Source organism: Podarcis melisellensis, assembly GCF_964234715.1.
Source record: "Podarcis melisellensis genome assembly, chromosome: 1".
Classification (NCBI taxonomy): Eukaryota; Metazoa; Chordata; class Lepidosauria; order Squamata; family Lacertidae; genus Podarcis; species Podarcis melisellensis.
Genome location: NC_138528.1, coordinates 115,547,754 through 115,574,606, shown reverse-complemented (window position 1 = coordinate 115,574,606; position 26,853 = coordinate 115,547,754). Strand labels below are relative to the sequence as shown.

Genomic DNA, 26,853 nt, shown 5'->3' with positions numbered 1-26,853 from the left:
AGTATGTTTCTGAGCACAATTCAAAGTGTTGGTGTTGCCCTTTAAAGCCCTAAGTGGCCTCGGCCCTGTATACCTGAAGGAGCGTCTCCACCCCCATTGTTCAGCTTGGACAGTGAGGGCCTTCTGGCGGTTCCCTGACTGCGAGAAGTGAAGCTACGGGGAACCAGGCAGAGGGCCTTCTTGGTAGTGGCACCTGCCCTGTGGAACACCCTCCATCAGATGTCAAGGAAATAAACAACTATCTCACTTTTAGAAGACTTCTGAAGGCAGCCCTGTTCAGTTTTTAATGGCTGATGTTTTACTATTTTACTGTGTTTTTAATATTTTCTTGGGAGTCGCTTAGAGTGGCTGGGGCAACGCAGTCAGATTTGCGGCATATAAATATATTATTATTATTATTATTATTATTATTATTAGGTTCAGAGGATGATGATTTTTTCATTAGAATGGTGTTATTAATGAGATATTCTCAAACATGCATGTTGAAGTTGACATGAATATCAGTTAGCCAACGATCCAAAAACAACTCTTTATAGTGCCAAATGAAAAAGAGTGTGGGGAAAGAATAATACAGAATGATTCCTAGTTCCTTCTTTAACAGAGATGTCTTGTGGACCCATTCTAAACGGGATTAGATTGTGAGCTCATCAATATAACCACAAGGAGATATGACTCACAATGCTTTGGTGTAAGTGCCTATGGATTTATGTTAAAAAAGAACCTTGGTTGGTTTTGTTGCACACTGCTATTTGTTTCCCATGTTACTGGGATATCACTTAAAATGTTAGACAGAAAGTTACATAAGCCTGATGGTTTATTGATCATGTCTGCACTGTATTTGCCTTCAGTGGCATGGGGCATCAATGAGAGAATACCAGTTACAAATGATTGTGATTTACAGTACATCACATCAATACTGAGTTCTGAGAAGCTTTTCTGTGAGCTGCCTGTGTCACTAAATACTGATGCTAACTGAGTTGTCTGTTTATATCATGAGCCGTGGGGAAGCGGGAAGAGTTGAAAATCATGTCCCCAACTTGAGCAAATACAGTCGTACCTTGGATCCCAAACGCCTTGGTACTCAGACGTTTTGGCTCCTGAATGCAGCAAACCCAGAAGTGAGCAGTAAACCCGGAAGTGATTGTTCCGCTTTGCGAACGTTCTTTGGAACCCAAATGTCCGACGGGGCTTCCAATTGGCTGCAGGAACTTCCTGCAGCCAATCAGATACCGCGCTTTTGTTTCTGAACGTTTTGGAAGTCGAACGGACTTCTAGAACGGATTCTGTTCAACTTCCAAGGTACGACTGTACGTTTTGTTTGGAAACATGAACATATGGAAATGTGATGTATTTCAACCAGTACTCTGGGGAACAGCATCTGGATTACTTAGAGTTCTCACCCCCATGTTGGGATCCCTTTCATTTGTGCTAATCCCACAACACAGGGGAGTCGACAGCGCATCATGTAGGAGGTGGGACTAGCCTACACAGTCTAGAAAACCCTTTTGCAGATTTGCACGAGTTCACTATGACCAGACTAGTGCTAAGGTTAAAGTAAAGGTAAAGGGACCCCTGACCATTAGGTCCAGTCGTGACCGACTCTGGGGTTGCAGCGCTCATCTCGCTTTATTGGCTGAGGGAGCCGGTGTACCGCTTTCGGGTCAGGTGGCCAGCATGACTAAGCTGCTTCTGGCAAAGCAGAGCAGCGCATGGAAACACCGTTTACCTTCCCGCCGGAGCGGTACCTATTTATCTACTTGCACTTTGACGTGCTTTCGAACTGCTAGGTTGGCAGGAGCAGGGACCAAGCAATGGGAGCTCACCCTGTCGCGGGGATTCGAACCGCCAACCTTCTGATCGGCAAGTCCTAGGCTGTGGGGTTTAACCCACAGCGCAACCCGCGTCCCGTAGTGCTAAGGTTATGACCAGTTTAATTTTAAGCAGGCTTTCCACAAGTGACACCTGTATGTGCTGCTCCAATTTGCTTGGGATGTGAATGTCATGATGTTTTCATAGGTTCTAAGCAAAGGGAGGATGAGGAAAGTGGTTTGTGATGCCGAAAATAGGGCCAAGCGAAGGAACAAACAAATAGAACGGAGTTTTCGTAACATTTTTTGCAAGCATGAAAGATTAAACAGCAACAGCAATCCAGCAGGTGTTATGACAGGTTGTTGGATGTGGGCAGACTCTCTCATACACTACTGCAGGCACACGTACAGGCAGACACAAACACACACACTTCCAGGAACATAAAATACCAGGGACACACACATGGAAACCGGCACTTGCAAATAAGTACAGATAGAACAGGCACCCACAGCCACACAAACAGGTTAAAGTAACATAAACATTGTCAGAGTGCAGTGTTATACTGTGGTACCTCGGGTTACAGGTACTTCAGGTTACAGGCGCTTCAGATTACAGATTACTCCATTAACCCAGAAATAGTACCTCAGGTTAAGAACTTTGCTTCAGGATGAGAACAGAAATCATGCGGCGGGGACGGGAGGCCCATTAGCTAAAGTGGTACCTCAGGTTAAGAACAGTTTCTAGTTAAGAATGGACCTCTAAAATGAATTAAGTTCGTAACCCGAGGTACCACTGTACACCAGCATACATCTACCTCGGGACACAATGCACTGATTTTTGCTGTTTGCTCTGGGAGAGAAATGGAAAAAATGAACTCTGTTCTGGCTGGGAGTGGAACTTTACTCACCCAAAATAGAGCTTAGGGCAGCGTACAACATAAGAAAATACAGGGGGAGAAAGAATCCTAAAATATGTGCCGAAGGATTTTAAAGCACAATTACATTCCATGTGTAGCCCCAGGAATTTTATTTTTAGGCTTTATCTCATTTTTAAAAATTTGCTGTGGATAACTTTCAGCAAAGTGACGTTTCAACCATTTCCCCTCCCCTCAGAAATACCGACAGTACATGTCAGGACTTCTGGCTCCTCCTTATGGTGTTATGGAAACTGGCTCCAACAATGACAGTAAGTACCTCAGCAAAAGTATCTGTAAAATGGGAACAATGGCGATCTTTATGTCAGGCGACCCCTGGTGTCAGAGGTGAATTTTAGGGCAGCGTGGCTGGTTCCACTGCCTTGGCGCCAAGCAGAATGGGAGGTTGGGTGGGTGCCAGATTTTGCCCTCAAGCGCTGCTGAAATTTGAAAGACCAAAGTCTGCTGTGACTGATGTAAGTGAAAAGAACCATCCCATTTGAAGAGCAACATTTAATCCTCAGAAATATTGTTCTGATGTGTCTACTGTTTTCTTACAGGAATGCCCGACAAGGATAACATGTCAAGTAGTAGTCTGTGCTCAATCTCTAAAAACTGCAATAAGGTAAATAATTTTTCTTCTTCATTTTGCCTGTAAACACCAACATATTGTTACATGGGCAAAGCAATTCTTCACAAGCAAGCCTGGGGGGAACGGCCACCACATTTTGTGCCCAGCTGTTTCTCAGTGGCCAAGGTGGGTCTTTTCTTCTTCCCTCCCATTGGCTGCAATAGAGGAAAATACGGCTTGAGCTATTTATGTTGGGTGTGCCGGTGGAACAAAGGGGCTTTGTATCAGTCCTATCCCGATACGCCACCACTGACATGCTTGGATTCTCCCAACCGTAGATGGAGGAGCTAGATGCATAAGTCCCCTCAGCTGGCCTTACGATAAATGTAAGATTGCACCCTAAATTAACTTTTGTGTGTGGAAACATTAATAAAACACAGGCGCTTCAGTTGTCAAAAAACTGTAGATGCTTATGAAACTGAATATACTTTACTAAGCCTGGGTTCTATATTGCTTCTCTGATGGCTAATCACAGTAGAAAGTGTCATTGCAACTGATATTAAAAATGAAGCGGTTTGCCAGTGTTGTTCATTGGGCCATTTCTGTTAGCAAAGTTCTCTGAGTTTATACACCACAAGTTAGGAAAAAAGTAAGACGGCAAAGAAAACGGTTGTGAAAGGCAGGCAATTTGCTTATACACTTGGCACTAATAGTATATCACCCCAAGACATTTAGATTTTGCAAGTGGAAAAAACCAAATTGAATTAATTTAAGATTTATTTTATTCAGAAGTTCAGAAACTAGTAAACGAAATTCTACAGAAATAAGCAATGTAAAATCCCCTTCTTTGCCCAAAAAGCATATAGCTTTAGGCTCCATTTAGCTTTATGGAGCAACCCGGCTGTTTCCATGCCACAATGGTTCCTGCACCACTCCCAGTGATAGCTGTAATTACCGCCCAAATGGCATATTGTCAGGTTATGTATCATACTATTGATGCATCTCCTACTATGGCAAGCGACACATGATTGTATGTTACCACATAATCTGGCCTGAGTATGTGAGAAGAAATTTCAGATGTTGCCTGGAGTGAAGTGGGAACAGAGGATGAGAACACGCGAGCATACTACTGCTCCATGTATTTGTATTTACATAAAAACTTATGTGCCACTTTTCATTCGTAAAAAGTATCAGAGTAGTTTGCAACATAGAATACAAAATATATTGGAACTAAAACAATAAGCTGTCATCGAAATCAAATTAACCACACACACATTGTTTAATAGTCAGGAAATTGCAGGGGAAAGTCTTCAACTTTATTTAATGTTACATTTACATAGGATCTAAGTTATTAATGATGAAAAGCATGGCAAAACATGACATTAGCAAAGTGCTCAGTCCATCAAGTGGTTGTGGTACAGCTATAACAGCAGCAGCAGCAGCAGCAACAACATTTATACCCCACCCACTCTGGGAAACATATATCCTGTGAACAAAGCCCCATTTTTTTATTTTGGATTGACAAAAGTCTGAAGTCATTCAGCCGACACCATAAAATAGCCACAAATACATTGATAATGCCTTTTTCTGTATAACTTACCAGCTAGGGATAGAACAACAACCAAGTTAATCTGTGTTGCCTGGATTTTTATTTTATTACATTCCCCCTTTTGTTGATTAGGCTTTTTTCTGCATGGTTGAATGTATTGCTTGTGTCTTGTAGGTTAAATAATCCATATTCTTAAAATAAATACGTAGTCTGATCTGATCAGAAGAATACTTTTGGCACTCTTTACTCACCAGCTCCATAAACAGCCACACTTTTTTCTTTTTTATTGAGGTTCACTACTTCCTGTCTGCCTGTCCGTCTGCCCTGTTTCCTTAAAGAGACTGATCTTTTAACACATCTTTTTAACCTTTAATAACGTTAGAGACATTGCTGCATATATTTGCTTTTCCTCCTGTCTTGTTACATGGTATTTCCTGTCCCACCCTTATCCTGCTTGAAAACAAACCAGTTTGGGTGAAGTTTATAATAAGATGTGCCATACCAATAGCAATTTTCATTGTGGCGAGTAACAATAAAAATTATCACTCTAAAACAAGGGTTACTACGTGAGCTTACTCGAAAGTAAACTCCACTGAGCCTATGGGCATTTAGGATTGTGTTATAAGTATACTTTTTTATATCATACCACCTGAGATTATAATTTAGTATATCAGTTAAAGGAGGAATGGAGAGAAAAGGGCAGCCACTCGGGATAAAGGGAATAGTTTTGTGGTGGAAAACAACATACAAAAACTCCATTATATAGAGGGGAAGTTGCTTTCCAAAGTATATTAGGCAAAATTGCATTTTTTTAAAAGGGTAGATTAGGAGAAATTTGCACTAGAATGCTGATGAGGGCATTTAAAATATAAATTCACAAACCAATTTAGAAATGTGGAAAATGGAGATTAAGACTAGAAAAAGGAGAACTTGATTTGCCTGTCCCTAGTCCCAACAGAGAAGCATGTTGACAGGAAGGATAAGACACTTTTGGTTCCTAAATTGCCCCCAGCATCTTGGCTACATCCAAACACTCTCTCAACAGGTGAGATGGTGCATGCTGTCCTCCATGCATTCTTCAAATGCAGCCCCATGGAGTGCCTTTGCTGTGGAGTCACTCCTCTAGGTTACAAAGGCTTGAAAGGCATCTATCTCAAGCACACAAATCTCACGCAGATAGGAATTTAGAATGGTGTCTCATGATTTATCCAAATCACTACCAGCGGATTGTTTTCCCATCTCTGCCCCTTTCGGAGCAATTAATAAATAGCCCAAAGTGTTGCAGATGATCCTGAACGTCTGAAGTTGCGTCACACGCAAGGAAAGAAAAGTAAAACAAAAGTGAAACTCGCAAGGCACCAAAGTGCGGAGGAGTCTGTGACAAATGCATTCATGATAAATCCGTCTTGACATGTGTGCAGGTCTTCACTTGTCATCGGTTCACTAGTTACATAAGATAAAGTACAAAAGCACATTGAGGTTTGCATAAGCTGCTCTTATATAAGTTGAGGGGTTGGAAAGCCCAGTCTGTAAGCAGTGACGCTATTGTTTCACACTCTCCCTTCTCCGAGCACAAGTAGTTCAGAGTTACCGATATTGCAAAGAGGCATCCATGGTACAGAGGGAAAGGATGTTGGAAAGAAGATACATGACTGTAAAACCTCGGAAGATCTTGTGGGAGTATACAGCATTTCTGTAACGATCAGCTCCTGGTTTCAAGGTGTAAACCTGCTAAATTTATCTCGTAGAGCCAGGAGTGGGCAGACTTCTGGTTTGTTGGATCTATATGGCATTCCGTAGGATGGTTGCGTCAAAGCAGCAGGTACTTCGTGCCTAAATTATGGATATAATTTAATCTCCACCCCCATCGTTCAGCCCAGACACTGAGGTCCAGCGCCGAGGGCCTTCTGGCGGTTCCCTCACTGCGAGAAGTGAGGTTACAGGGAACCAGGCAGAGGGCCTTCTTGGTAGTGGCACTTGCCCTGTGGAACGCCCTCCCACCAGGTGTCAAAGAAATTAACAACTATCTGACGTTTAGAAGACATCTGAAGGCAGCCCTGGTTAGGGAAGCTTTTAATGTTTGATGTATTACAGTATTTTAATATTTTTTTGGAAGCCGCCCAGAGTGGCTGGGGAAACCCAGCCAGATGGGCGGGGTATAAATAATAAATAATAAATTAGTAGTAATAGTAGTAGTAGTACAGGAACACAGGAAATGACTTGGGGGCACAGGATTGCAGCGTGAGATGAGATACAGTCTAATATATGCTTTGTGCCCTAGCTCCTTTGCACATGTTCAGTGTGATTCCATCACCGTCTATAAAGACACACACACACACTCCATTAGCTTTTGCAGTTGGGCAGTCGGGAAAAATAGTAATTACGGTGAGAAACAGGGTCGTCCTTTTCAAGGGTCAGTTCTTCTGACAAGTCGAGCGCATACGAGCAGCACATTTGGCACTTACATTTGAAACAGTCAAATGAACACCGCCTCACCCCATCCCGAAATCTTGCAATTATTCTTTCAACTTCGGCAGAAAAATTGAAAAAAGGAAATTTAAAAAACTTGGAAGATCTCGCAGAATCTTACAAATGTGTGCTGTGAGCACGCGTCCTACAAGTAATTCTGGAAACTAGGAGTTGCAGAGTGAAAATACAATAGGAAGCCGATGAAAGAATCAATAAATGCATGCAGCAATTGTGGCAGCCATTCTTGATGTGTGAAAAGGGAGATTGGTGACAAAGATTTCAGTGATTAATAAGGAACGAGAAAATGATTTATTGTCTGCCTGACGTTTGTTTGGAGCAGATTCTTAACGTGATCCTAATCATGTTTGCTCAAGAAGCAAACCCTAGTGATTTTAGCAGGGATCGTTTTCCAGGTAAGTACACTTGAGGATTGCAGTTCTTGAGCGGGAACTATTGCATTTCCAAGGCGTGTGCAGGCTATTATCCCATTATTTCAACACTGATGCAAAAATGCCACACAAGCATGTGGAGATTTACAGCTTTTGCAACTCTACCTTATTCATTATTTATATAAAAGGAGGAGGGAGGCTTTGGGAAGAAAGCAGAAAGCACAGAAAACAGACACACCCTCTTGTAACAGCCAGGAGGAATTGGGAGCACAGACCATTCTGTGCAAACCACCTTCTCCTTAACACCCCCTTTCTACTGAATAGGTCAGGGACATGGATCAAAACCACAAGAGGAAAAAAGTGTATGTATTTCTTTTTTTTAAAAATGCATATACCACTTTATGGTCCTTGAGAGCGTTCCAAAGGCAGTTTCTAACACAAACGCACAATTAGTAGGGTATTTTTAACAACTCTGCAATTAAAGCAATAAAGACGACAGCAACTTTTTAAATAAAAAAAGCTAAATAGGAACATACAAGTAACAGGATGCCCCTTTAACCCTGAAGAATACAAAGGTCTTTTTTGTCCCAGGAGGATGAACCCTACTAGGCAACAGACATTTTGGAAAACATTGACATCCTGCCATGCCATTCCTCATGCCCTGGCAGCGGTGGCGCTTATTTATTTCTGCCTGGGATTGCCTTGCCTGGTCACCTTCTCCCAGTGTGTTGCAGGACATTTGTGAGAGAAGCTGCCAACCGTGTGACCAAGCAAAGAGGCGGGAATCCCAGGCTATGCATTCCAGCGGGCGTTGTGCATGTGTGATGAATGCTGGCACCATTGGCTTACCCAGATTGTAAGTGATGTAGTAGTGAATGAGTAGCACTGAGGACAGAGCAGTGTGTGCTGCACAGCCATAAACCAGCCTGCTTCCAAGGTGCAGTGGAACCTCGGTTGTCGAACGCTTTGGAAGCCAAACAATTCAGAACCCGAACGCCGACAACCCGGAAGCGAATGTTGCTGTTTCAAAATGCGCCTCAGAAGTTAAACGGCTTCCGAGGCAGGCGCGTTTTTTAAAAGGAATTTGCCTACCGGCAATTGTGGTTCGGTTGTCGAATGTTTCGGAAGTTGGACAATCTTCCAGAACGGATTACGTTTGACAACCGAGGTTCTACTGTACCAGAGTGGTCAGCTTCTGTATGTAGAATGGGAGGGGCACTGTCTTGACAGTGGTACCTCTGGTTGCAAAAGGGATCCATTCCGGAGGCCCATTCGCAACATGAAAAGAGCGTAACCCACAGCAGCGTGTCTGCGCATGCGTGTGATGCCATTTTGCGCTTCTGCGCATGCGCGAGCGGCGAAACCCAGAAGTAATCCTTTCCGGTACTTCCGGGTCGTCGTGGGATGTAACCTGAAAGAACGTAACATGAAGCGGACGTAACATGAGGTATGACAGTATTTGCCTCATGTAGAAAGATGTCTTGGGTCAGACCTCTGTTGTACCATTATAAAAAGCTGAGGGAAGAGAGGCCTTTGACTTAGGGAAGGAGTTCCCTTGGTTGAAGGGCACAAACAGAAAAAGCTCTCCTCAAAGGGAAAAGGCAAATATCACACTTTTTGTGGTTGACTAAGGCGGCCACTTCCTATCTTCGGCAGATTTCTGCAGTCTTGATTCTGGAAGCACAAATAATTTAAGTACCTGTGCTGTATTTGGTGTACAGGGAAGACGATCCATTATTCTTGCCTAAATTAAAACACTTCCAGCAAACCATTTCCATCTTCCCACTGAGAATGGCTATGAAAAATAGGGCCTCAGTCTGTGGACTGAGTATATGCTGGAGTTTCATCTTTGGAGCACTTTATTCAATTCATGCAAAACTGTTTTAGCAGCTGTTAACGCTGTAGCAGAGAAGCATGGAAATGACAGGAAAATAAGACATCATTAGTTGTGTTCCAATCTTTATGCATGTGTTTGTGCACAGACTGTATTCCGCCTAAGCGTTCCTTTCCTTTTGACACTGGCCGCGATGTGTCATTTTGGGTAATGGTTGGGCCATTTTATGTGTCTTAAAGTGGAAGGCATTTATAGTTGCAGCGCTCTATGTAATGCTAAATAATGCATGCCTGGTGTATCATTCTAACGTACGTTGGTTGCTCTGATTGCACAAAAATATTTTAAAAGTCCACATTTTAGCAGTTTTAGGGATAAACAGAAGCTTGTTCGAATTACTCCTCTTCAGATGAGGCGTTTCTTCAATTTCAGCTGTCAAGCAGGGGTCAAATTAGATTTTACAAAAGGTACTTGTAACTTTCCTCCCAAGGGTGAAAAGATGGGCTTTGGGGAGAGTTGTGGTTTTGTTCTGAAAAAATAGCACGGGAAAGGGTTAAGCAGCTTGCCTCACCCATTTCACCCATAGCTCACATGCTTTGCATCCCGAAGGTGTGAAATCTGCTCTGGAGGGAGAAACCTAAATTTAGGGATTTAATTGTACAAAGCTGGATCACTCGCATAGTAGGAAGCATAGAGGGAAGATGTGAATCTTTCGAACAGTTACAGGATAGTTTTAGTGTATGTGCAAAGTTGGCTGAGAAAAGGCGACTCGGAACTTCTATTAAAAAAAACCGGCATATGAATTTTCAATTACACAGGGCTTCCCTCCCCCCCCCTTTTTTTGCTACTGATATCTGCATCCCATCGCCATGTTTTAACTCAGTAGCTGTTTAGGCATCTTTCTGTTTTCATCTAAATGTAGAACCTAGTTATTCTTGATTGCGACAAATGATACTGTGGAAAATTGCATATTTCACGTCTTCTCAGACTTCCGACATTTTCAGTTTTCGTATGTTCATTTATTTATTTATTTTTCTTTTGAAAAACCCACTTCCACGTTTGTTTACTTTTATCACTGCCCCCTTCGTTTCTTTCACTTAAATTTTATTTTTCAGACTCCTTTCATTGATCATCACATCCCAATCCGTCCAGCTACAGCCAATGTAGAGGTAAAGAGGTTAGATGTACAGCAGTCCTGGGTTACTATAGAAACTGAAGTGCTTTGGGGTTATCCAATTACCCACCCTGCCATTGCAATGATGCTCTGACTGTAATATATCTGAGTAAATTAGCTTCGTGTTGTCTCATTGCATTAAGTGTGAATACTCTAGAATAAAGTGTTTACCTGAGGACTTTGCAACAGTGCCCGGAAGTCATCAGTATATGTAACTTACTTTTTTACCCGTGCTATCTAATAAATACCTCACCGTTAGTGTTGTTGCCGTGCTACTTGCAATGCAACATAACTGATAAGTTGTTTTGAATTACTAGAGGCTACAGATAGAACATAACTGGTTGGATCAATAAAATATCAGGGGGAACTCCTTTCTGTTAAGGCATTTGGCTTTCCTGGCTGCTCCCTCATCTCAGGACAGTTCACAACATAAAATCACAACATAAAAATCAGACTCGATGAAACTGCAGTGTAAACGAACACAGACAAAAGTGAGAAAGTGCACCAAGCCGATCTACACTCAAACCCAATTTTGCTCTGTTTGCTTTAGGTGTAGGCGCTCTCATAGACACACACAGCAAAGGTGGCATTTTTCCATCTCCGCCTTATTAAGCAGTTGGTCCCTTACTTTCTCGCCCTGATCTGGCCACAGTGATCCATGCGATGGTCACTTCCAGGCTTGATTATTGTAACTTGCTCTACGCGGGGCTGCCTTTGAAGCTGACCCAGAAACTCCAGCGGGTGCAGAATGCCGCGGCGAGGCTCCTTACTTGCTCCTTACTCCTTGCTGCAGGATCATCCAGTGTTTTACCAACTGCACTGGCTCCCGGTGGAGTACAGGGTCAGATTTAAGGTGCTGGTTTTGACCTTTAAAGCCCTATGCAGCCTAGGACCCACATACCTACGGGACCGCCTCTCCTGGTATGCCCCACGGAGGACCTTAAGGTCCAAAAATAACAACACTGGAGGTCCCAAGTCATAATGTGGCTAGATTAGTCTCAACTAGGGCCAGGGCCTTTTCAGTACTGGCCCCGACTTGGTGGAACGCTTTGTCACAAGAGACTAGGGCCCTACGGGACTTGACATCTTTCCGCAGGGCCTGCAAGACAGAGGTGTTCTGCCTGGCCTTTGGCTTGGACTTAGTCTGTCCCTTATTTTTCCTTCCCCTTACGGTTATGATCTATGGGCTACTTTTAAAATGAAGCTGCATTTTAAATTGCATTTTAAACTGTATTTTAAATTTTTTTCCTATTATGTTTTTTATTGTAATTTTAGTGGTGTTAGTTGCCCTGGGCCCGGCCCTGGCTGGGGAGGGTGGGGTATAAATAAAAATTTATTATTATTATTATTACACGTAGACCTGCTATTACACACACCTCGAAAGGACGGATTCATTTCAGTGTCCTTGCATGTGCAAATTCCTTGGCAGAAACTAGGAAGTGCACACCCTGTGCAGCTGAGGTGCATAGATCCCTGGATTGGTTATATCCTGCAGATCCAAGGAGATCTACAAACATGGGGGCAAATGTACACATCCCATTATGACATTAAAGCCTAGATTAATAAGCTTCATTGCATTGTCAAAAAAAACCCATATTTGTAAATACCACTGTTATATAAAAGTCTTTTCAGGAAAACAGAAAAGCTTAAAATATTTCTTCCCTGCTTCTTCCTCCTCCTCCTCCTCCTCCAGGTTCCATCAGAAAGAATCCTTCAAGCTGGGAAAGTATTACGGAACGCCATCCTCTCCCGAGCCCCTCACATGATAAGAGACCGTAAATATCACCTGAAGACGTACAGGTATTTGTGAGCAGCTGATTGCATAACGGTTTGGGGGCCCTTACATATTGCGAGCACCATCTAGTGACTTTTAATTGTAGCTTGCTGCTTTTTGAGGCTCTCAAAAACGGTCGTACCTTGGTAATAATAATAATAATAATAATAATAATAATAATAATAATAATTTATTTATAACCCTCCCATCTGGCTGGGTTTCCCCAGCCACTTTGGGTGGCTTCCAACAAAGCACTAAAATACAATAACCAATTAAACATTAAAAGCTTCCCTAAACAAATGTCTTCTAAAAGTTTGGTAGTTATTTTTCTCTTTGACATCTGTTGGGAGGGCGTTCCACAGGGCGCGTGCCACTACCGAGAAGGCCCTCTGCCTGGTTCCCTGTAACTTGGCTTCTCGCAGTGAGGGAACCGCCAGAAGGCCCTTGGCGCTGGACCTTAGTGTCCGGGCAGAACGATAGAAGTGGAGACGTTCCTTCAGGTATACTGGATTTAGCGCTTTAAAGGTCAGCACCCACACTTTGAATTGTGCTCGGAAACATACTAGGAGCCAGTGTAGGTCTTCCAAGACCGGTGTTATAAGGTCTCGGCGGCCGCTCCCAGTCACCAGTCTAGCTGCCGCATTCTGGATTAGTTGTAGTTTCTGGGTCACCTTCAAAGGTAGCCCCACGTAGAGCGCATTGCAGTAGTCCAAGCGAGAGATAACTAGAGCATGCACCACTCTGGCGAGAAAGTCTGCGGGCAGGTAGGGTCTCAGCCTGCGTACCAAATGGAGCTGATAAACAGCTGCCCTGGACACAGAATTGACCTGTGCCTCTATGGACAGCTGTGAGTCCAGAATGACTCCCAGGCTGCGCACCTGGTCCTTCAGGGACACAGTTGCCCCATTCAGGACCAGGGAGTCCTCCACATCTGCCCGTCTCCTGTCCCAAAAAACAGTACTTCTGTCTTGTCAGGATTGAACCTCGATCTGTTAGCCGCCATCCATCCTCCAACCACCTCCAGACAAACGGAATCCGTTCCGGAAGTCTGTTCGATTTCCAAAAACGTTCGACAACCAAGTCGCAGCTTCCGATTGGCTGCGGGAGCTTCCTGCACGCAATCAGAGACCACGGAAGCCCTGTTGGATGTTTGTCTTCCAAAGAACGTTCGCAAACCGGAACACTCATTTTTTTCTGGGCTTGTGATGTTCGGGTGAAAACGTTCAAGTCGCAGGGCTTTTGGGACCCAAGGTATGACTGTACCTTGCGATACGATGGCACCCCACCAAGTACAGATTGAAAACGATAGCCCTAAGTGTGTCTCATTCTAGTCTGTTAAATAGAAGAAATGATGCATGTATAGGCTAGGCAATTGGGTTCAGACAAAGAGCCAGTGTGGTGTAATGATTATAGTGTGCTGGACCATGATCTTGGAGACCAAGGTTCAAATTCCCACTCAGTCATTAAGCTCATTGGGCCAGTTGCCATCTCTTAGCCTAACCTACCTCACAGGGTCATTGTGAAGGTGAAATTGGGGGAGAATGAGAACCATGTACATGCCACCTTGAGCTCCTTGGATGAGAATGGTGGTATATAAATGCAAATAATAATAATAATAATAATAATAATAATAATAATAATAATGGCAAAAGCCATATGGTGGGGTACCATTATGGCAAATCTGTGAATTTCTCATTTTCCCTGTTAAGTTCAGGTCTCTACATTTCAACATCAGTTTGATGATCAGTTTTTTAAAGTCCTCGTGAAATTTACGTCAGCATTTCAGAGCCAATGTCTCCTAATGTGCAGATTTTTGTATGTTGCTTTTGCCTAATCTGCACACTTTACGTAGTAAATGCATTTGTGGTTGGAGAATTGCACTGCAGAATTTGGGAAAGTGCAGATTTTGAAGGATGGCTGTGTTCCTCTTCATATACAGTTTCAGGAAGTAGGTAGATTTGCCCTTTAATAGGCAAACTGAATTTCTCCTGTAGCCCAAAGTGCCACGTGAACAATAACATTCTTTAAATGTCCAATTGCATGCTTAAATTGGGCCTGTCCCCTTAGATTTGGCTTCAGTGTACTTGTAATTCTTTCTCCCTCCCTCTGTTTTAGTAGATATAGGTTCATGTTTATTATCGCTCATGCTTCTGTGTATCCTGCTGGTGGCAGCACTGCCTTGGGTAAACTAAATTATCTGTGTAGTTCTGCCTGAATAGAAATTTAAAACTAAGGATAGTTAACCTACCTTTCTTTCTTTCCCCCTACTAATAGTAATAGTAATATGGTGCACCTTCTCAAGAGGACTGAATAAATTAATTAAATGCTCTTTAGGGCTTCGCTTTTCTCTTGCTAATAGTAAATATGTGTGGGAAGTTAGGAGCTGGGGATTTATTATTTTTTCTATATTAGGAACGAAATAGGTTACAAAGATTTATTTTATGCAACTTGCAATCATTTGAATTACACAGAACTCCTCATCAGAATGGAAAACAAACCTTCATCTAGGAACAGATGAGGTTTTCTTTTTTTTGTTTTCATCACAGTGAAACTCAAGAAAGGATAGCTCTAGCCCAGTCATAGGCAAACTCGGCCTGCCAGCTGTTTTGGGACTACAACTCCCATGATCCCTAGCTAACAGGACCAGTGGTCAGGAATGATGGGAATTGTAGTCCCAAAACATTTGGAGAGTTGAGTTTGCCTGTGCCTGCTCTAGCCTATCAGAATATAGTTCCGTTGGAATTGACCCTTTATTATTGAATCAGGGGTCCACAGATTTCAATGGGCCTTGGTAGCCGGCCACTATCTGTAGTCTGATCCAAACTCTCTCCTCCTCCTAAATCCCCTGGCACATGCAGAAGACTCGAGGAAGATGAGAGACCAGCCTCACATTTTGTCCCAGGCTTTCCAGATACAGTCATACCTCGGGTTGAAGTTGCTTCAGGTTGAGCGCTTTCGGGTTTCGCCGCTCGCGCATGTGCAGAAGGTCAAAATGACGTCATGCACGAAAGCGGCAAATCACAGCACGTGCAGACACGGGTTGCATTCACTTCAGGATGCGAACTGGGCTCCGGAACAATCCCATTCATATCCAGAGGTACCACTGTATGGTGGTACCTTGGTTTACAAACTTAATCCATTCCGGAAGTCCATTCTTAAACCAAAGCATTCTTCAACCAAGGCGTGTTTTCCCATAGCAGTGGGGGACTCAGTCTACAAATGGAACACACTCAACAGGAAGCGAAACATGTTCTGCTTCCAAGGCAAAGTTCACAAACCAAAACCTCTGGGTTTGCAGCGTTCTTAATTCAAGTTGTTCATAAACCAAGGTACCACTGTACTTGAAAGCAGTGAAAATCCCTTCTGCTGCTTCTGAGGGCCTTCAAAAGATGGCACGGGGAGAGTTATTTATCACTCGGTTCCATGCTCTGAAACACACTCGCTTTTCCCTTGTGCCTTTACAGTATACAGACTGAATGGCCCTCTCTCTTCATCAAGTTCCAGGAGACTTGGGGAGGGCAGACTAGTTGCCGCTCTTCCGAGTCTGCTGGAGGAAAGGATGCAAAGCGAGTGCTTTCAAAGCATACAACAAAATGAGTGAACTGTCCCCACTTCGCTCTTTGAAGTCAGACACCAGAGGCTGTGATACAAGAGAGAGAGTGCCATTGTTTGCAAATCTCTGCAAAGCCCAGTATAAAATGAGAGAACCAAGGGAGAGTCTGTTTTTCCCACCTGGCATTCAGTGAGAGAGCCTTCCCTCTGAATTCTCTGTGGTGTGTGGAGAATTTGGGAGAGGCAGGAAGGATAAAGGAGGCCTCTCGTGTTTCCCCAGGATTGGGGAAAAATGTTTTCCAGGCCGTTTTCCTCATTCCTTAAAGCAGGCATAGGCAAACTTGGCCCTTCAGGTTTTGGGACTACAATTCCCATCATCCCTGACCACTGGTCCTGTTAGCTAGGGCTGATGGGAGTTGTAGTCCCAAAACATCTGGAGGGCCAAGTTTGCCTATGCCTGGCTTAAAGAGAAAACCTGTGATGCATAATCCTGTATCCAGTGTCTTGCCATTTTCTTCAAAGTCCCTTTCTTGACCTGGTTCCATTTACTTCTAAATAGTTATTATATATCAAATGTTTAAAACCAGCAGATGATGTAAAACATTTTTTAAATAAAAAAAATATTTATTTCTTCCCTCAGACAGTGCTGTGTAGGAACAGAACTGGTAGACTGGATAATGCAGCAGAGTTCGTGCGTTCATTTACGGACGCAGGCGGTGGGCATGTGGCAAGTATTGTTGGAAGAAGGTGTTCTCAATCATGGTAAGAGAAGCTCTTTTGCTTTATAGGAAATTCCTCCCACTCGGATCAGTGTTTCCCAAACGTGGGTCTCCAGCTGTTTTTTTTGTGTGGACTACAACTCCCATCATCCCTAGCCAACAAGACCCAGTGGTCAGGGATGATGGGAATTGTAGCCTGAAAACAGCTGGAGACTCAAGTTTGGAAAACACTTTACTAGATCCATGGCATAGATTCCTTAGCAATCCCAAAAGGGATCACAGTTCTTTTAGGAGCATAACCATCTGTGAAAATACATAATATTATGGGGTGTCTTTGGAATGTCAGTATTTTGTGGGAGGGATTTGAGTACATACTGGGAAATTTGGAATGTGCAATTCAAATGGTGAGGAAGGGGGTTGGTATGCTTTTGCCTCAACTTAATTTATTGATTTTTAAAAAAAATTATTTATTTATTTTCTATACCGCCTTTCATCAAAATATCTCAGGGCGGTTAATGTCCATTTCTTTTGTAAACTGGTGGGATTTTGTTGAATAGTTGGCTACCACCCATTGAGTTTTATAGCAGTAAGGAGGGTTTTTTAAAAAACAGCCCCATACTTACATCTGTGTAACTCTGGGTTATGTGATGCTTCGGGATTGTGCAATGCTAACAGTGTCATGGCACTTAGGAACTTGCTTATAGATAGATAGAAATGTTTGGTGAGATAATGGCCCTTTTATAATAATAGTAATTTATTATTTATACCCCGCCCATCTGGCTAGGTTTCCCCAGCCACTCTGGGCGGCTCCCAACAGAATATTAAAAACATGATAAAACATCAAACATCAAAAACTTCCCTAAACCGGGCTGCCTTCAGATGTCTTCTAAAAGTCAGATAGTTGTTTATTTCCTTCGCATCTGATGGGAGGGCGTTCCACAGGGCAGGCGTCACTACCGAGAAGGCCCTCTGCCTGGTTCCTTGTAACCTCACTTCTCACAGTGAGGGAACTGCCAGAACGCCCTCGGAGGAGGACCTCAGTGTCCGGGCTGAACGATGGAGGTGGAGATGTTCCTCTTGACTGCAAAGGCAGAAAGAACACGCCAACCCCCAACACTCCTTTGTGTACCAGCCCTACTCCTCCACTGCCAAATTCCGTGCTTATCTCTGAAGGGGCTTGCATTGCCAATTGCAAGGAGGCTCGTAAGCATGTATACCCCTTTTGTGGTCAGACTGAATTCATGAAGAGGCAAGTGTGTCTTAACTATGCAGGTACTACATGAGAAGGATTTCTGCTAACATAATGGGGATTTCCCCCTGCCCACCCCTGCCCACACACCCAGTTGGCTTTGGGGAGTTGGGAAAACCACCAGAACAGTGCTTGAGGGGAGGAGAAGGGTGCATAGCTGTCAACTTACAGATTTGAAAATAAGGGACCAGCAGCCTTGAAAATAAGGGACCAGCGGCCAAAATAAGGGACCTGCAGTCTCACCTGTTCCAGGCACTCCAGTCTTCCTGTCCTCCTGAAGTCTGGTCAAACTCATGCTGGTAGCTTCGAGTACACTGTCCAACCAACTTTGTAACCAGAGGTTTAACTGAACAGAATCTGAATCACATGCACCACAACTGAATCACATGCACCACAACTATGCAGCCTCAACTTAAGATGGCTCCCCGGCCTGGCTTTGCACTGCAAATTTTGCAGCAGCACGTGCAACAAAATGGCGTCCAACATTCAAAAAACCCCTCAGCTTGCATTAACTAGCCACACACAAGGCATGCAAGCTCCACCCCCCAGTCGTTCTTAGACTTCTTATTGGGTGAGCAACACAGCCAAGCAACACAGTTTGAGCCTCCCTCCTCTCTGGCCGGCAGGGAGGGAGGGAGGGAGAGGAGCTGCTTCCTTTGAAATTTAAGGGGCATCATTTAAGGGACATCCATCAATAAGGGACAGCAACGGAACATGGCGCTGGAATAAGGGACTGTCCCTTCAAATAAGGGACACTTGACAGCTATGGAGGGGTGGGGAATCTTTCTCTCTGGCAAGCCAAAATGCTTGCCCTGATGCAGTGATCAGAAGACAGTGACTTTGAAGTTCTCCCATTGAGAACTAGGCTTCCAGGCCATGATATCTTGGTTAAGCTATAATGCCTTCCTGTCCTAATTGTTACATTTGTATTGATGATGTTTTCAGTGGATCAAGAACAAAACTTCCAGGACAAATACTTGTTTTATCGGTTTTTGGACGATGAGCATGAAGATGCCCCGATGCCAACTGAGGAAGAGAAGAAAGAATGCGATGAAGAACTGCAAGACACCATGCTTCTCCTCTCGCAGATTGGACCAGACGCCCATATGAGGATGATCCTCAGAAAGCCGTAAGATAATCAACAATTACTGACTTGTCTCTGACAGCAGGTTGATACATTTCGAACCTTGAGCCTTATTCCCATTGCTAGATAACTAGGTTGCCACTTGCCCTTCAAGAACTCTATGGCCACAGTCCAACATTTGCCTGACACCTTTCTCCTGTGAGAAACCTACTTAGGATAGGATGATTTGAAAGGATAGGATAATTTGAGGTTGCTTTTCAGTTTCTTCCTTTCTTTGTATTTAAAAAGCCAAAGGTAAAATAAACGAGAGGTGCATGCAGCTTGGAGCTTGGCTGTCAGTGTAAGAGAGAGTACAGTGGTACCTGGGGTTGCATACGCTTCAGGTTACATACCCTTCAGGTTACACACTCCACTAACCCAGAAATAGTGCTTCAGGTTAAGAACTTTGCTTCAGGATAAGAACAGAAATTGTGCTCCGGCGGTGCGGCAGCAGCAGGAGGCCCCATTAGTTAAAGTGGTGCTTTAGTTAAAGGTTAAGAACAGTTTCAGGTTAAGAACGGACCTTCGGAATGAATTAAGTACGTAATCCGAGGTACCACTGTATGAAGCTGTTTTGGATAAGTTTGTTGATTTCTTCCAGCAGTGTCTTGAGGAAAGTCACTTGCAAAAATTCCTTCAGCTTTCTGGGTCCTTCTTGTCCTTACCCCTTTGCTTCCCTTCTCACCTCATCAGCCTATGAGTCATGCTGTCATGTAGCCTTTGTATTTTAAGTTGAAGGCATCTATTCCAGTATCCCTGTTGTATATGAATACCTTAAGATCTTTCTCGAAGGACCAGTTCTGCCTTTCTCCACAGTCTGCAGGATGTTGGAAGGCCTCAAAGAGGCAAGGCCTTTCCATCTTTGGCACCAGAATTGTGGAACTCCTTGAAGACATTCTGTTAATTCTCTTCCTTCCATTTATGTATACAAATAGATTTATGCTATTTGTATGTGATGTGAAGAGAAAAGAGGGTACACTATTGTTTTCACTCTTATACCCTCTGTTTGTGAAAGCCAATGAGCTATATTAATAGATTAAATAGGGGTGTCCTTTCACTTTAATATATCAGAGTCTAATGTCTTCCTTTTCTTCAGAGTAGTTACAATAACATCTGAGAGGAACAGTAGCTCTCTATAGTTTGATTTTCTTTGGTGGGGGGGATTATGTCCCAATGCATTCATAATCAGTCCATAGATCTAATATCTCCAAATATTACCTGGATACCACTGTTTGTTTTAGCCACTTCAGAAATTGATCCTATAGGTTGCTTCAGTATAAGCTAATGTATTTTTAATCTTTTGTTGGAAGCCGCCCAGAGTGGCTGGGGAAACCCAGCCAGATGGGCGAGGTATAAATAATATATTATTATTATTGTTGTTGTTGTTGTTGTTGTTGTTGTTGTTGTTGTTGTTGTTAGCTAGACTCCATGCACACCTAAAATGGTAGCCAAATTTTTTTCCAAAAGTTCTACAGAATTTCCACCTCCAACTTTTCCTTTCTATTTACCTCATGTGACCTTTTGTATTTGCATGCAGGTAACATGAAACAGGTGGCGCTGTGGGTTAAAGCCTCAGCGCCTAGGACTTGCCGATCGAAAGGCCGGCGGTTCGAATCCCTGCGGCAGGGTGCGCTCCCGCTGCTCGGTCCCAGCGCCTGCCAACCTAGCAGTTCGAAAGCACCTCCGGGTGCAAGTAGATAAATAGGGACCGCTTACCAGCGGGAAGGTAAACGGCGTTTCCGTGTGCGGCTCTGGCTCGCCAGAGCAGCGATGTCACGCTGGCCACGTGACCCGGAAGTGTCTCCGGACAGCGCTGGCCCCTGGCCTCTTAAGTGAGATGGGCGCACAACCCCAGAGTCTGTCAAGACTGGCCCGTACGGGCAGGGGTACCTTTACCTTTACCTTAACATGAAACATAAAACAGGGATGTGGGTGGCACTGTGGGTTAAACCACAGAGCCTAGGACTTGCCGATCAGAAGGTCGGCGGTTTGAATCCCCGCAACGGGGTGAGTTCCCGTTGCTCAATCCCTGCTCCTGCCAACCTAGCAGTTCAAAAGCACCTCAAAGTGCAAGTAGATAAATAGGTACCGCTCTGGTGGGAAAGTAAACGGCGTTTCCGTGCGCTGCTCTGGTTCGTCAGAAGCAGCTTAGTCATGCTGGCCACATGACCCGGAAGCTGTACGCCGGCTTCCTCAGCCAATAAAGCGAGATGAGTGCTGCAATCCCAGAGTCGGTCATGACTGGACCTAATGGTCAGGGGTCCCTTTACCCTTTACCTAACATAAAACTACCATTCTTTTCCGTCTATAAGATGCCCCCATGTATAAGACACTCTCAAATTTAAGAAAATGGGGGGAGATGGCACAGAGTTGTTGATCTTTTCTTGCGGAGGATTACCCAGAGTTGTTGAACTTTTTTGGGGGGGAGCCCCACGGTTGTGGAGCAGTTTTTTTGGGGGGTGGGATGGTGAAATGCCAAACCAAATATCACTCACCTAAGTGGCAAATGCTAACCCTCGCAAGCGACGCAAGCCAAATTGCCGACCACTGCATTGGACAATCTACCTGTGTACCAAAAAAACAACAACCCAACAACATGGGTCTCAGATGGCCTTTTCCCTTTTCGCTGGAGTATGGCAAGACCTCTGACCCAGCAGAGGATTTGAGTCGCAAACCCGGAAGTGAGTGTTATGGTTTGCAAACGTTCTTTTGGAACTCGAATGTCCGACACAGGTTCCGCAGCTTCCGATTGGCTGTAGGAGCTTCCGTTCGACTTCCGAGGATTCCGTTCGACTTCCGAGGTATGACTCTACTCCACTGTTCCCCACATATGTAAATCTATATATCAGGGAGAAAAGTTCTAATCTCCTCCTCCTCCTTCAAGTTTGAGTATGGTTCCTATCATGGGAAGTCCCTATGAATAGGGTCCCTATCATGTTAGTCCTGATCTGTAGTCCGTGGTACAGTCCAGAAACAGATTTACTGTCTAATCTGTGGGAACCTGCCCTAGTTTTGACAAGTTATCTTGGCCATACGATTAAAGTTTACAAGAGGTGTAGAATATTGGCTCTGTATTGGCTTGAAAAAATACTTGCCATTTGCATATCAGCACAGCTGCTGCCTTTGACATGCAACTCCCCAAGAGGATGCAAAAAACTCGCATAATTACCGTGAAAGAAATAATGCAATTTCAAAAAGAAAGAAAAAACATGCTGAAAAGATCACTTTGAGCATTTGATTGTATAATGACGCTGTTGCTTTAAAAGGTGCTTTCTATTGTTTCCAATTTGAAACTCACTTGCAGAATGTGTCACTTGTTTTGACAGGCAACTTTAAAAATTCTCTATTTATTACATTAACTGCTACGTTTTAACTGTCAATTGATGAAAGGAAGCCTGTAGTGTTGTTGTTTTTTTTTAAAAAAAAAAGAAGGGAGAAAAGAAAGCTGTAAGGGGGGGGGACTGGCAGACTCTTGTTGCTATTGGTAAGGTTGTTTCTCTCCCTGCCACCCGCCACATTCCTTTTTAAAAACATGCATTGCTAGAAATGTAAAATTAGCTTCCTTTTCAGTGCAAGCAACAAAGCTGCGAGTAGAAATCCATAGTTTATGCGCCTGGAATTTATTTTTTGAAAGCTGTGACTTAATGTTTTTAAAATTTTATTTGGCAATTCAGGAATGACAACCTAAATTGAATTTTTATTTACTAATCTGTATCTAGCTGGTTGCACAAATTCAAGCAGTTAAAAACAATGAATCTAATCCAGCATTTAACAAGGAAATTGCTAACTGTAATATGCAGTTGCTGTGTGACGAGGCTATGGATCCTTTCTTGCTACTTTGCCCAGTTTTCCAAGTGCCGTACTGGGTATGTTACAAGATCTCTTGCAGTCTTAAAAAATACTAATGACAGTTATGGGAAAGCCCCATTTTGATCACCTGGGGGGGAGCAGATTTACTCCTTTTCCAGCACCGTTTTTCTCATTAAAATCCCTCCCCTCCTTCCCACTATCAGCCCTTAAGGTCAAGACAAACAGCAGGCCAATATCAGCAGCCAATACATATTGGCAAGTACTGTGACCCACTGCATTCCCTTGCCTGCTCAGCCCAGTGGAAGGGGGTGCGGTGGGGGCGGTCTGACCCGGGTGTCACCAATGAGGGGAGTGACAAAATGCCGGGAAGCAGTCACCGCGGGGCCCGCAGCACGCCCAAGCCACGTGTCTCTCCTGGGAGTGACATGGTGGCTTGGCTGCCCGCAGGCTCCATGCTGCCCCAAACGGTCTGCCCGCTGCCTCCCCCTCAGCTGTAGGGCAGCTGAGTGGGAGGAGGCAGGCAGACCCCTCGGAGCATCCTGCCCTGGCTGGCCCCGCATCCACGGGCGGCTGGCCCCACCCCTGGGCACAGGCCACATGCGCCACCCCAGGCGCCCGGTTGGCTTGCTCTACTGCTGGCTCACCCCCCAGAATATTGCACACAAACACGGCCCACCAGGGATGGCGGAAGCCACAGTGCTTTTGCACTCACCAAACACCTCCCCTGATCTAGCTGGTTGGCTGACATACCCAATGTTGGCACAGGAATTGGTTATGAGGGAGCCGGGTCACCACTGTTCTGTTCATATAAAAACAGTGTGGAAAGGAAGGTGGGAAGTCAAGTTATAAGAGAAATGTATAACATTTGAAGTTTGAAATTAATTACAGTGGTACCTCGGGTTGTGGAAGACAGAAGTGCCTCGCATGCTCTGGCCCATGGGGTCACAAAGAGTCGGACACGACTAAACGACTAAACAACACCACCACCTCAGGTTACATACGCTTCAGGTTACAGACTCCGCTAACCCAGAAATATTACCTCGGGTTAAGAACTTTGCTTCAGGATGAGAACAGAAATCGTGCTCCGGCGGCAGCAGCAGGAGGCCCCATTAGCTAAAGTGGTGCTTCAGGTTAAGAACAATTTCAGGTTAAGAACAGACGAATTAAATACTTAACCCGAGGTACCACTGTAGTTAAAGTTATGAAAATGTAATTAAAAAATATTTATTTATTTTAAAAGAAGAGTTTGGATTTGATATCCCGCTTTATCACTACCCTAAGGAGTCTCAAAGCGGCTAACAATCTCCTTTTCCCTTCCTCCCCCACAACAAACACTTGGTATCTGAAGAAGTGTGCATGCACATGAAAGCTCATACCAAGAACTAACTTAGTTGGTCTTTAAGGTGCTACTGGAAGGAATTTTTTTTGTTTTGACTATGGCAGACCAACATGGCTACCTATCTGTATCTGTGAGGTGAGTGAGGCTGAGAGACTTCAGAGAAGTGTGACTAGCCCAAGGTCACCCAGCAGCTGCATGTGGAGGAGCAGAGACACGAACTTGGTTCACCAGATTACGAGTCTACCGCTCTTAACCACTACACCACACTGGCTCTCATTTTGGGACACATCACTGTTGTTGTTGTTGTTTAGTCATTTAGTCGTGTCCGACTCTTCTTGACCCCATGGACCAGAGCACGCCAGGCACTTCTGTCTTCCACTGCCTCCCGTAGTTTGGTCAGGCTCATGTTTGTGGCTTCGAGAACACTGTCCAACCATCTCGTCCTCTGTCGTCCCCTTTTCCTTGTGCCCTCCATCTTTCCCAACATCAGGGTCTTTTCCAGGGAGTCTTCTCTTCTCATGAGGTGGCCAAAGTACTGGAGCCTCAGCTTCATGATCTGTCCTTCCAGTGAGCACTCAGGGCTGATTTCCTTAAGAATGGATGCATTTGATCACAACACTACAGTTCCCTATACAATGCCTGGCATATGGTAGACCCTAAATAAAATTATATTGACTGCCATCTTTGTCCTTTTCACCCTGATCTTTTTTCTTCTTGGACAGAGGTTTATTCAAGTTTGCAGCAAGAACAGGGATAAGCAGGCACTGTGAGGCACAGCAGTGCTTATATACCGAGATACAATTTTCATTCTTGTCTACACGGCAGCAGCGGAGAAGCTCGGTGTCTGTGACCTTGATAGACTACTCAAGCAGCCAACGGTGTTTATTGATCATGTAATTTCAACCAGGCTCTCCCGTCCACTAATGTGTAGTTTGCTTCTCCCAGAACCTCCCATTTACTTTATCTTGGGTATAACTAAGACATAGCTCACCCAACGGGTTTCCTGCAGAAAGTAGGTCTTCACACAGCAGGATCCGAGAAATCTACATCATTGGTGCATCACACCGCTTAATATCTTCCCATACCTGGACAAGCAGAAGTCTGAGGTGCCTCTGCAACAGACCGTGTGACATTTTCACTCGTGTTAAAGGAAAGCTTAATGTATATATAAATCAGAACGGCATGTCTACCAGATAAAAAGCAGGTCGTTAATGCAGTGGGAATTTAGGGGCTTATACCTGCGCGGCTGCTTACCAAAACCAATAAAAAAAACCCCCAAAGAAATGCAAGCGTGCTCACACATAAAATAAAAAGCACTGTTGAAATACTGCCAGCAAATAATAAAAAGATGATATCCATACAATTAAAAACTTCTAATGAGGTGCTGCTTTTAAAAGGTAATGATGACATGGAAAGGGGGAAAACAGAGTCAGCGTTTTGATCTTGAGCCTGCCAATCTTCAAATATGCCCAAGTAGCAGTCACATTTGCAATTATCACCAGATATGACTTTCCAGAGCAGCCCTTTTCTCAGTCCAACCAACAACTGATGTGGATTTGGTGGGAAATCAAGAAAGGGCCTTTTTAGTGGCTATATCCAGATTTTGAAAATTCATTTTCAAAGATGTTCATTTAGCCTCCTTGTTGCTCGGTTTCTGGCAGGTGGCAAAAAACCTTTTTATTTAAACAGGGATATTTTTCCTTTTGCCTGTTTCGTTGTGTTTAGTCTCTGTTTTAAAATTTAACTATGTTTTTAAATTGGCTGCCATCTGATCTGCTTTTTATACAGTTTTATGACTTTTATGTAGATTGTTTATTTTTAATGGTGGAATTTATTAATGTTATACTGCAAACGTAATAAATGAATGGATAATAAAACATGCCTTTGAATGGAAAAATCTAACCATAGTCTGTTTTGCCGATGAAAATTATAACAACAAAGAAGATGTTTCAACTAGAGATACAGTTTTATATGTCTTTTCATTTTGCTGTTATTCTGTGCTACTTTTCAAACATGTCCCACTGCAAGTTAGTAAATGTTTTGCCTGCATTTTAACCGTTTTGCAGACCCAATCTCACCATGTTTAGTTGGAAGAAAATTCCACTGATTTCTATAGTATATACTTCCAAGTCTGTGTGCATAGGAGTCAAGTTATTTGGCAGAATAGTGTAGAATCAAGTCCAGTCAAAGACGACTATGGGGTTGCTGTGCTCATTTCGCTTCAGTCTGAGGAAGCCAGCGTTTGTCCACAGACAGCTTTCTGGGTCATGTGGCCAGCAGGACTAAACCACTTCTGGTGCGACAGGACACCATGACAGAAACCAGAGCGCATGGAAACGCTGTTTGCCTTCCCAACACAGCAGTACCTATCTATCTACTTGCACTGGTGTGCTTTCTAATTGCTAGGTTGGCAGGAGCTCAGCCGGTCACGGGGATTCGAACTGCCGACCTTCTGATCAGCAAGCCCAAGAGGCTCAATGGTTTAGACCACAGCACCACCCGCGTCCCCACCAAAATCTCCCTGTAGCTGTACTAAAGCAGCTTTTGCTTTATATCGACTAACATAAGACACTCATAATGTA

At 43.9% G+C, this 26,853-nt stretch overlaps 1 protein-coding gene across 5 annotated transcripts in view; it reads left to right on the top strand.

Annotated features, from left to right (window-relative positions):
- Positions 1–26,853, top strand: part of RAPGEF4 (Rap guanine nucleotide exchange factor 4) — a 164,215-nt gene that overhangs the window by 85,598 nt on the left and 51,764 nt on the right. For 4 of the 5 annotated variants that reach the window (XM_081912216.1, XM_081912217.1, XM_081912215.1 and 1 more), the window contains 6 exons: positions 2,922–2,994; positions 3,283–3,347; positions 10,647–10,700; positions 12,399–12,505; positions 16,672–16,793; positions 18,945–19,128. In XM_081912216.1, the coding sequence (XP_081768342.1) occupies positions 2,922–2,994; positions 3,283–3,347; positions 10,647–10,700; positions 12,399–12,505; positions 16,672–16,793; positions 18,945–19,128 (605 nt within the window). The remainder of the gene's footprint in view (positions 1–2,921; positions 2,995–3,282; positions 3,348–10,646; positions 10,701–12,398; positions 12,506–16,671; positions 16,794–18,944; positions 19,129–26,853) is intronic. The other variant, XM_081912218.1, reaches the window with a different exon arrangement.